This window comes from Formica exsecta, unplaced genomic scaffold (assembly GCF_003651465.1).
Source record: "Formica exsecta isolate Colony F162 unplaced genomic scaffold, ASM365146v1 scaffold191, whole genome shotgun sequence".
NCBI lineage: Eukaryota > Metazoa > Arthropoda > Insecta > Hymenoptera > Formicidae > Formica > Formica exsecta.
The window spans coordinates 1,507,953-1,520,735 of NW_021849211.1; the positions used below are offsets into that span (position 1 = coordinate 1,507,953).

Consider the following 12,783-nt stretch of genomic DNA (forward strand, 5'->3'; position numbering starts at 1 on the left):
GATAGCTTTTCACATTTCCGTTTATTGAAAACGAGAAATGCTCGAGCGAAACTTTCGAAGCGAGACGAATGTGGGAATGACTTATAGGACGGATATCGCTAAATATTAGACAATAAAACGACGACACGTGGGACGAGCTATTTGACTTCTTCTCGTGAGAACGAAAAAGGTAGTCGTGTGTGTGTGTCCGTGTGTGCCGTGGTAATGGACATCTGCCAAAGTTCCGAACTTTCCCCTCTTTTTCGTCCGCGCTTCTTCCGTTCACGTTCGGCGCTCACGCATGCAATTCGCCTTTACGACACCAAGCGCCCTTAACTCCTCTTCCTTCCTTCTTTACTTCCTTGCTTCCGCCTGTTGCGCGTCACGCAACAATAAGGTCATCGCGCGAGGCAAAGTCCCTTCGTGGGCATATAAAAACCTCCGGCCGAGATCGAAAGAATTATGACTCGAACAAAACAAACTTTGCGTTCGGGACTCTGGGACTTGTCGGCATACTTGTTAAGATAATTGACATAATCCTTTGTAGAGCCGCCGTTAATTAATTTAACATACACAAGTTAATTCTACGTTAACAGATTATTCAAACTTTTTCTTTATACTCGAAACGTACTTTTTGCCGTAACAGCAATAACTTTTAAGCTACATTAAATTTCCTGTGACACACACACACACACACACACACACAAACACACAGAAAGTGAGAAAAAGAAGGAAAAAAGAGAGAGAGAGAGATAAAAGATTTAGTTATATCTCTTTTCGCTTCACTTTTCATGGTCATCTCTTGAGAAAAGATTCTTTATCGCATAATATGATATGACATCGGGATTTGCATTTTATCAAACGGACTAGTATAAGTTTGTGCACCGTTATATCCGCAACGTACATAACAGAGCAACAGAGAAAATATTGGGTCAGCGTAAATATAGATCCCGTCGTCGTGTTGGTCGCGTGCGACGCCCGCAACACACAATTGATCCTTTCGTCAATTTTATAGTGTCCGGGACCAGGTGTATATAGAATCCAGGGAGTGTTCGTTCATAGCCGGCGTCAGCTGCTGCCCCGCGTAAAACCCCGCGTCCCACCCTCCGACTCTCGTTCTCGCGATCATCCAATATATGACGCTTATGACGACGCGTCTCCCCTTGCTCCATTCCCTCCTTATCAACAAGCTACCTTGGCCTCATAGAACGACCGATGACACCGAGTCATCGTATATACCGAGTGTTTGCTGTGGTAAACCAGTGAACACTTTTACTTTTTAGAGTTTACATCATTCATGAATGAAGACGGATCTCGTGTATTCTCCATGCATAATTTGATGCATAATTAGACAGTCGTTGCTAATTATTGATGCATATTAATACATTGAACGCAACATAATAATAAGGATGTAATATAATACATCACTATGTTTGTTAAAATCATATTATTATGCAGAAATTTTAATTTAGTACACTCTCTTTGTGTATTTTAATAATCCCTCGAATATTAATTTTTTTCTATATAAGAAATACGGCCAAAAACGCACATGCTCGCTTGTTATTATGTATTATTATGTATCTATTCATCAAATCAATCAATAGACGATTAATCTTTTTATTAATAATTTGGTTAATAATTGATTAATTTTTTATGATATTCTTATTGCACTGAAAAAAAAGAGAATAATGTACCACTATTACTATCTTATGTCATTCGCATTTTAAACAATTATTTTAATTAGTAATAGTAAAATTTATATCATAAAAACTATGACATATCTTAGATATCTTGTTTTTTAGGTATATGTGTTACCTATAATAATTTGATGGTATATATTTTCATTTAATAGCAATCTGGAGCAAAGATAAACAAATTGTAAAAAAATAAATAATAGAATAAAAAAAAAAAACATCTGTCGCAGACATTAATTAAAATTGGAAAGCAATAAAATAGAAAAGAAAACATGAATTCTAGTCGACGTAGTGGATCACATCGTTGAAATATCATTCAATATTACGTTATCAGCGAGTGATCCGTTAATTTATCTTTTCACTGAGAGAAAAATAGATATAAATCGTTACTAATTAACTAAAGATATCGTTAAAGCTTTTCCAAGATACGTAACTAAGTACATCCAGATCTCTGATTCTTGAATGAAATCTTTTCATTCGAGATTTCGTCCATAAAAATTCCTTAGGAATCAAACTTTCTTTTCATTCTAATGATTCCTTTCGCTGCCAAGGGACGAACGAGTCTGGCGGCTCTCGCGATTGAATAAATATAAGGTTATTGGCATCGCACGGAACCTGTTTGGGTTAATACATGGTAGAATCTTCTTTCACGAAAATATCAAACCATTAATAATTTTCTCAGAGTTAAGAATGGAAAGACATCAATAAATTGACATCCACGATTAAAAAATGCAAAACACAATTATCATTCTTCATGTAACGATGAATAAATATTACCTTGACATCTTCTTAATTTGACAAATTATTCGTGCAGATATTTAAGATTTGATAATAAAGTCACACTCGAAAGAGGATGACGTCCAATAAAATTGTCGCCACGAGTTCGAGATTACTAGAAGAGGATTCCATGGAAACCGAGAACGTTCCGCGTATTTTAATGAGGCCGCTATCCGTGAAGGATCATCGCCCGACGAAGGCCAAGAGGTAGGATAGGTTCCAAGATGAATATATATGTGCTGGTTCAGACACGCACGGGGTATACGCGGGGTACGCGAATACGGGGTAAGTGGAGATAGGTAGAGGCATACGTGTGTATCTACCTACACGTGTACTTATATACACGCGACCGTACCGGCAGCCAGCCAACGACATCGGGGTGGAGGTCTTTACCGAAAGACATCTGGCTACCACCTGCCTCGATGCCCTCGCACTCGCTTCATCAAACCTCCCCATAATAGAACGCTCCCGAGCATGCGCACCCGCTCTCACATGACGCGTGCACATGTGAGGAGTACGTACGTATTGTGTGTATCGTGACCGTGTGACTTATACCGTGTGGTTTTACAGATATGTGTGTACGCGTATGCGCCGGTAATAATCGAGTGCTCGTGCTCCTCTCGTTCCCGTGGGGCTGTGTAAAAATACAGGTTTACCCGGTATATGTAAGCGTTTTTTTTTCACGTTAGTATGGCATTGAGAATTAAATATTCATCCACGTCGGTATAAATAATCTTTCATATAATATAGATAATAAAAGTACTTCTTTTCAATGTCCATTTTATTTTGCCGCCTAAAAACGATTGAAATGGATACACTGATAAAAAACTAGTTGCCAATGTATGCTACCGGAAATATACACATTATCAATAACAAAAATAATATCATCACTTTTTATAATAAAAAATGAATAAACATTACATATACAACGCTATATTTTTAATTTTAATCAAAATATAAAGTGAATTATTATTTCTTCGCAAGATTTCATCTGTTTTAATACACATTTTTTACTATATAAAATTAATTTAGAGATAATATACATTTTTAGACATAAAAAAAAAAAAAATAATGAAAAACAAAAAAACTTTCAGCTTTAAATCAATACGTAGAAAATAAACATATCAAATATCATATTTTCTCGTAATAAAAAAATTTAATTATTCCATCTTTAAATTCTTCAGATAATATATAGCCAACAATGTATATTAACCGGTCATTCACTAGTGCATTTACCCTATACAGCACTCTGTCTTTCTCTCACTAGTATACACAAAATATATATAATACATACGCACGATATACAAGACGAACGTGTCTACGAGAGATGAAGGGAAATTCCATCACCCTTCTGTGCCATAAAAAAAAGGCGGGAAGCCCTTCGGCAACTCGCGCGCGCGCGCTTCATCCCTCTCGTTCGCCGAGGTGCGCCTCGTCGTCGTACACCACGCCTTTTACCCCCGTGCCCATTGCGAGGCGATTGTATATCGGACGAGCCACCCGGTGCTCGTTCCCATGACAAGTGCGATGGGTATTTTCACTCGTGAATCTTTAATTCCACCGTGGGAATCGAGACTACATCGCATCGGACGGAGATCCGCGCACATTACAAATAGGCGCGGATATGCGCGCCATATATGTCCCGTGATCCGATTAGATTACATCTTTTATAGATGAACTATACACGCGGTCCTTTGTGTCGCTAAGCGGGAGGAATATGCGTAAATCTCGCGGAAATTATAGCGTTTTGCCGAACGAGTACCTCCCGTGTGATACTTATTACTATTCTTAAACTAAGCGCACAAAAGTGATGTGTAACAGATAAAACAATTTGTTCTTATTTAAAATATTTAAGAAAGGAACACGAGAGAGAGAGAGAGAGAGAGAGAGAAAGAGAGAGAGAAATATATATACACCAAAAAATAAAATAAAAAATATAGTCATAGAGATATATGTAGTATAATAATAATATATGTAATAGCTGAAAGAGAGAGAGAGAAGCAATTCGTTGGAATAAGATAGATAAATGGTTCTGCATCTATTGAAAAGCGAAGAAAGACTTTCCGATTTTGTGAGCGTAATTAGTAATCGCGATTAACAATATAATATAAAATAATATACAATATCAATATTAATCACATCATCTGATTCTTACATCTTTTTGAATACTTAATATTTAATTTTTTCTTATATTTGAACATGATACATGCAAAATCATTTCGTTAATCTTTCCCCCCCCCCTTCCTTCTCTGAAAATTGATACTTCGGTATTTATTAGACAGAATTATTTCAAAGCATTCTTATTCTCGAAGCAGATGCTGGAAATCAAGTTCGCCCTTATATACATCCCGATCAGCGTCGTCGACCCCGAGAGTGCGCTAAATCGATATCGAGACATAATGAAAAGGAAAGAAGAACGGGCTGCGAGAGCAGTCCAAGGGCCGCGGTCCGTCCCATCTTGAAAGAAATCTCTTCAAGGGGCCCGGGCGCGAATCTTGTCGGTAACCCCCTTCGAAATTTGTTATTTGACGTTTTAGGGTGGCTTTTTCTGGTTCGCCCTACATAGTCTGATTCGATGGAATTTTAGGGTAACGACTGGCAGCTGTCCAGACGTTGACTCGATTCAGTTTTAAATTCGAGTTGTAAAATTTGAGAAACGTAATCGCGTATGCCTGAGATCGACACGACGAGCGCGAACTTTTTATACGGAGAAACGTCCCTTCGTGAATTAACTTCAATTCTAATAACTTAGTGAATAATCCACACGGATCTCACAGACACTGATATACCCGCATAAACTCCGAAAATGCCCAGAGGATAGCTCTCGGATGAGAGATCACACGGGAATACGATAATACACGATCTATTCATATATAGGTATCTTGAATTTTGTAACATTTCAAGAAAAAAATTTCATAACTTTACTATTTTCATTAAGAACTACTATATTAAAAAGCAGCAATATTAAACAACAAAATAATCAAAAGTTGAAAAAAAAATTAATATTACAAACAATTCTATTAAAAACAAATTTAAAATATGCTAGAACTCATTGTGTAGAAATATAAAATTCTGAGAAAAATATTTATTGTCATATGTACTTTAATAATTATAAACGAGGCGTGAGTTTATCACGAATTGAGCAGCTCATTTCGGAAAAGGGAAACTCGCATCATTACCATAAGTGTCGAAGAATCAATGACCATCCCTACTTTCTGATAATTCACGCCATGTAGAAATCTATATAGAGGCTCGAGGGAAAACAAATCCTAGAAATACATCTCTATTTCACTGTGAGCGATTCCATCCATATATCACTTTGTATCCGTAAAGCCGGCATATTCTTCCATTCACTGATTGTGAGGTAGCCTATGCTAATATAAGTGACCTTCCAATGGTATTCGCAAACTTAATGATCTTTCTAAGATTTAGTTGAGTGTGAAATCGCGGAATGACTAAAAGATACCTTTGTAATCCCTATGGTGTTACCAAGTGAAATTTTTGCATTATTTTCATTTTTCGTATTTTTTAACAGCGGGATATTGAACAAACGCACGCAAATGACAGTAAATTTGTCCACGATTTTTTATACTTTGTTCTTAACGGCGAGATATTAGGCAAACGCACACAATAATAATATCTCGAATATTTAAAACCTTTTCTAAATTTATATAAACTTTGATTCTTGTATATTGTATCTCTAAATTTATTTTTAAGATTAATAAAGAGAGAGAGAAAGAGAACAAAAATATAAAAAATAGGTAATAAAAAAATATGACTCTCTTGAATGGGAAAAATGCAAGACAAAATAAAAAGAAAAAATTTTTGATATAAATAAATAAACAATATTTACAATCCATTTTTTACAATTTACATAATTAATATAATAATTTAATGTAAAGAATATTATTTTATCAGAGATTTTTAAGTTCGAAGAGATCCACCGGATATGAAGATCGTCAAGACTTATTTTTCTATTTTCACAAATTTTCTCTCAGATACGCGATACTAATATCAAGATAAATGTAAGAGAAGCCCGCGAGCATATGAATGTTGCATATCGCGAAATTTGTAATAACGTCTAATCAAAACAAAAGCGATCCCAATCTTTCGTAAGGAATATGCATCTGAATAAAAGAATACAATGAGTTTCAGTGGAGGTACAAAATAAACGATGCAAAAAATTCTTAACAGAGTTGGCCTGAAACCGGGTTTAAATCTCCTTAGTCAACCTAGTCCCCCTGTCTACTCTCCCTTCCTTTTTGTCTTGCCGAGGCTGTAGACCTGCGAGGACGACCGGCCGGAAAAAGACGAATAGTCGTCTCGTCGTTTCTTTTGGCTTTGAGCACTCCGCTAAACGACTAGCACTGAAAAGCGCGCGATAGCTGTAACTTGAATGAGAGAGATACCATGCTGCGAGTGGCTACGAAGAAGTTGGATTTCTTGTCTGTCGTCCATCCGCTCGTTTGGACGCTTAATCTCTCTCTTTCTCTCTTTCTATACCTGGGGAAAAAATACTATTCGACCGAATGAAACTACGGATATTCGGGATAATCTCGAAAAATTGTCTTGAATTTTTTTCTTTTTTACATGTCTCGGTCAAATTCCAGACCTTCCATGAAAACAATTACAATTGTTCTTACTAAAGGTACACGTTTTGAACAACGAAAGAGCAGGTTTGAAGAATTCAATACGTCAAGCGTGACGATCAAAATTCGTTTATAACATCTCGTAAATTATTTTAAATAGTTTTGAATGTTTTTTACATATCTTTTTGTCATTTTTATATTTTTATCTATACAAATATCCCTTAAAAATATATAAAACATGAGAAAATTTTCTGATTTAAGCTATTTGAAAGGCACGAAAATATGACAATAGAAAGTTTACAACACTCTTTTCATAAAAAGAAAAATTTATGTATTTTTGAAGATGCAAAAAGCAACTAAAAATTATAGCAGAACGCAATGTTTAAATTTACATTACACGCGTTGTTCAAATTTATCCTCTTCTCTATTTTATGTCAATATAGTAAATAAATATTTAAAAGCACTCTGGAGCCAATCAAAATTATTTTTCAAATAATTAATAACTGACAATAAAGGGCTTTTACTCTAGAATTAATATATAATGAATTTTAAGAGAATCTTAATTATATAATTATATATATAATGCCGAAAATCGAGAGGCTGCGACAAATGATGAATTCTCCCAACTGTTTGCTAAGAAAGAATTTACAAAGAAATAAATTAGCCGAAAGGATTAAAAAATTTTTGTCTGGAAGAACATTTGAATACAGTTCCCATATTATGCTATCGTTAAATATTTATAAGACATCAATTATGTTACCTAATAGAATATCTGAAAATATCGTGTTCTTATAAACATAAATTCCACGAGAATTATTTTATGACAATTTAATTTATTTTCATAATTTAACTTAATTGTAAATTAAATTTTAAAAATATTTCAGTAAGATCTATATATATTTTATATTGTAGTTTTAAAATTATCACACACTATTTACAAAATATAATAAATCTCGTAGAAAATATTAACAAAAATATTATATATACATATAATAATAAAAATAATAATATTACAAAAAGATATATAAATGAGATATAATCGTGGTAATCTTCGTCTATTTTATTTCTTCTATCACTAATATTTCATTTAAATTCTAATATCGACTCTTTTTCTAGATACTAGTAATATCACTTGAAACTTTATATAGGCCTAATAAGAGAACGGGGGAGTTGATCAGCTTCTCACAATCTCGCCTTCGCGATAACACCGCATCCTTTGATATCAACATTACGCCGTATAATTTCCGTCGTCGGAATTTATACTGCGTATATATATATATATTTCCTTACTACTTTCACACGCGATATTACTCTGACACGGCCGACCTCAGTTCTCTCAATTGGATATTTGATCCAAGCGACTTTAAAGATATCGAAATCTCTGTTCTGCTTAGCCCTTCGGTATAAGAGAATTTCGAAAGAAACTTGGATGTTAAATGTACTATTTTATTTGTATCCTATACACAGTAACAAAGTTTTGTAATATTGTCTTTTCTAATGTGCTAAGAAAATATAAAAAATGAAAATATAGGAAAGTATGATCATGCTTGCTCTATAGTATTTGATTTTTATAAACTGACACTTTAAATTCACATGTTGATACAGAAAAGTAAATAAACATAATAAATAAATAAATATGTATAAAGTATTTAAAATATTCTGGTTATGAGGAAAAAAATAGAATAATAAAAATTTAAAGTTTATTCATGCATAAATAATCTATTCGAGAGTTATAAATATATCTATTCCATAATTTTCTCACGCGAAGAACGTAACAGTTTAAAAAACAGAGAGATATGGCTCTCTCTCCATAATATCTCTAAAATATTTGAAATTGTATGACTCGCGTATTATAAAAGATATTTTTAAAAAATATTCCTCTCTCTTTCTCTCCCATAATAATAATAATGAAAAGTAAGCCGCTATTATCCTTTATCTTGATATAGGTGTGCGAAATAAATCACGAGTATTCACTGGTGCTTCAAATATATGCCAGATTTATATATAAAAAAAAAAAAAAATTAATAAATAAATATGATTTATGAAAATTTACTTTACGCGAGAGATTACTTACGCTTCTGTAGGTGGTGAATAAACGGACGAATGATAGGATGCGTTAATCGGCAATCCACTCGCGACGAGCAATTCATTCGATATCATATCCATCATATATACAAGCAGAGCACAATTCTTATGGGATGCAAGCGGTCGAGGGAGAATCGAGAGAGCGCCAAAGCACAAAGTATATCGGGTGAGTGGTACGTAAATAGATCCTGCGAACCTCCCGTAGAGATGCTTCGTAGCTCTCTCCGATTCACAAGTACTATCTGCACGCGGTGCAGATCATTGTGTGAGTTTTTCCGGGAAAATATATCTCGCCAAGAGGGAGATATCTACACGGCTACGTTTATGCCAGTCCTCTCTAATTTCTTCCTCTCTCTTATTTCTTCCTCCTTGGCTCTCTTGTTCGTCTTCTCACGAAGTGATGAAGCTTACGAGCGACAGAGCGTGACGCGCATTCTTTTTCTAATTTTTTCTTCCTTTTTCCCTCTCCCTCTCTCTCTCTCTCTCTCTCACACACCCTTTCCGTCTCTCGTTCCCTCCGTCTGTATCTCACTTCTTTACATAATTTTTAGACTAGATAAATATCGCTCGCGTTATCAATCGATTCGCGTATTGCGTGAAAGCGGATGATGAAGTAGCGTACGCGTCGCGAAGATGCGAGCCCGCATTGACAACGAGAAGAATCATTCACCGCGCGCATACCACGCGCGTGTTTACGCGCTAAAATATTTCCGCGTCCCGTCGAGTATACCGCGCCGCGCGGCAACGCTCGACTTTCGGTTCGTGGACCGAATGTCACAAAAGCGTCCTCCTTGGACGGCGGTTGAGCTCAAACTGGCGAGATGGTATATGGTATTCGAAGGGTTCGCACCAGCAGAGCAGAGCGACACAGTGGAAGGCCTAACGCTGGATCCTGCGGCAGGCAAGCAGAGAGGGAAAAAGAGTCGCCCAGAGAGAGAGAGAGAGAGAGAGAGAGAGAAAGGGACAAGAATGGAGGGAAAAAGAGAGAGAGAGAAAGAGAAAGCGGACGCACGAGGGTACCGGGGGATCTCGACTCGTAGAGGAACGAAGGGCGAGGTGGGGCGGAGGCGCCGGGAGTCCCTACGAGACCTTTCATGCGTACGCCTGGTATGTACATACGTACGTGTACATACGAGAGAATCGCCGTCGCAGCTAAAAACGATCGACCAGGAAAAGGCGGCAAAATACGTGGACGCGATCCACGCTTTAATGCCTGCGTGGAATAACAATCGAGACGAATCGGAAAAGGAGGCCCGTGTGTGGAGAGAAAAATCCATTTAGGCCCGCTGTATCAACGAGCTAAATTTGAAATTGAATTTTACATATATTTAATATATGTTTCCTATGAGCTTTGTAGAAGAGGCACACATTAATTAAATATGTAAAATTAATTCGCCTAAAACATCATTGACATTTTTTTTTTTTACAATAAATTATTAAATAAATTGTTGAAAATTCTTACGGAAAGCATATCTTTGATAGAATTTAATCGTTACTTATGCGATATTGATTTTTTTTTTATTTCACTTAATATTACGCGAAAATTGCTATCATCATATAATATCATCATAAATTGTTCAATTACTTTTAATGTTTTTTTGTTTTTAATAAAAGAGTCAAGAGTCTCTCTAACGCTAATAATTTATGGTCTTTTTTTTCTATATATATTCTTTTTCTTTTGATAAATTTCTTTTAACTTCGAAAAGTAGAAGAATCGAACACTTCGAATGACCGTACTTTTAAGTCAGAAGGGACGCTTTGTTTGTGAGAATGTAATAGCGGCGCATACTTCGGGACCCTCACAGACTCAGTACGTGCCTTAAGTTTAAGCTACATCTACATTACTACTCACATAAATGTATATCTCGACGTTGAGGAATTAAATTAATCTTTAAGCCGAATAAATATAATAAAATAGTAACGTTAATAAGTAAACAAATAATTTGATACAAAAAAAATATGGTTTTATATTTAAAACAATGTTTAATATGAAACTTGGTTACGTATTGAATAATCTCGTCAGTTACAGTATAAACTGCGCTTAACGCCATATAAAAATTAATATTTACTTTTATAATGTAAATTAATATAAATTGATGACAAACAACAAAAGCAAAGATTGTATCTATCTAATATTTCGACATTAAAATGTTGAAGTTTTCTAAATTTTATATGTAATTTAACTATAATGTGAATGAGACTTTAAGTCACTTAACCCGCCAGGAGGTACAGCGAGAAAAATAAGTGAAGAGGAGGAAGATGAGAAGAAGTAGGACTGGAAGAAAGAGAAGATGCGAAGAGGAGGAAGATGCGGAGGAGGAGGTTGCGGCGAGGCTGACAAGGAAGAGGAACGTGAGAAAGACGAGGAAATGAGAGGAAGGGCTGCGGGACTCCGGAATAAGCCGCAAGGTCTCGGCGGTATCACGTCGTTGTTCTGGGAACCGATCGAATCCTTGATGAACCGCGGCAAAGGAATTGCTAACCGATAGCGCAAATCATCGTGGATCCTTCTACGGGTCACACTTCCAAGAACACCGATGATGAAAACATGACAGAATTTCGGCGAGTTCCAAATTTCCTTCTTTCAAACATTAAATTATACTTAGATTAAGAAGAAAATTAATTTTTTTTTTCTTCGCGACCTCTTTTCCTTATCTATAACAGCGATGGGAATATTATAATCATATAGCATAACTTTTTGATCTCGTAGGAAAGTTTCGATATACATTGAAGTACGAGATGTATAGCGACCAGAAAAATATCTTGTTCTTCATTAATTTCTTTTTAAATATATTAAAATTCTCATGCACTCTCTTTAATATGGCCAGAAGAAATCTGAAAGCTGTGAAAGAGATACAGGACGCAGAAGAGGCAACGTTGCGTGACTCGTTTTGGAGAGCGCTTCGAAATTGAGAGCGGCATATGTCGAAGTTGAAAGGATATGCAAAATCTGGAAGAAAGGACTTCCTGCACGATGTACGAAACCGCGAGAAAGAAGCGCGTCCGGGCGATTGGTAATATTCTTCGCAGCCGATTCGAAAAAGAAACGCGATGGAATGAGACGAAATAAGACGTCGCGAAGACGCCAGAGGAAAAGAGTGACGAAGAAGATAACGCACAGGTACACGCGGGCCGCGATGATACGTCGGTGGATTGGATGCTGTTGGATGCAGGTCGTTTCGTGATGCAGACAGGTTTTTCTCGCCGGAGCATACGAGGCCAGCGCCTTCCGGGTTCTCATTTCGGATAAAAAGAAGAGTGCCGCCCAAGCGTGGCGGTCCAGCTCAAACTACTGATGTGAGAACCGCCCCAGCGGCCACTCGACGAAAAAATACCGAGAAAAACTTTTGCAAATAACGGACAATTATCCGGCATTGTCACGCGCGCCAAATCATGCGTTTTGCGAATCCCCTTGTATTTTTTTTGAGAGACTTCGGGACATGAAGATTTAATGCGTCAGATTTTGTACACCCGGAGAGAGAGGGAGAGAGAGAGAGAGAGAGAATTGTATACAATAATATGTCAGAAATATTAAAATATCTAAGATATATATCGAATAAGAGTAAAATACTCGTATATATTATTTTTCGCTATATGTATGTAACTCTTTTTCAGATAACCATTATGTATACTTTAGAAAATTTTCTTATATATATATA

General features: G+C 36.0%; 1 protein-coding gene across 3 annotated transcripts in view; it reads right to left on the minus strand.

Annotated features, from left to right (window-relative positions):
• LOC115233913 (myb protein) overlaps positions 1–12,783 on the minus strand; it is a 36,936-nt gene that overhangs the window by 13,811 nt on the left and 10,342 nt on the right. Inside the window, exon 1 of one of the 3 annotated variants that reach the window (XM_029804547.1) lies at positions 9,114–9,931. The exons of the other annotated variants lie outside the window; for them this stretch is intronic. Within the exon in view, the coding sequence (XP_029660407.1) occupies positions 9,114–9,208 (95 nt within the window). The 5' untranslated portion in view covers positions 9,209–9,931. Of the gene's footprint in view, positions 1–9,113; positions 9,932–12,783 lie in introns of those variants that run through there. 3 annotated transcript variants of the gene reach the window in all.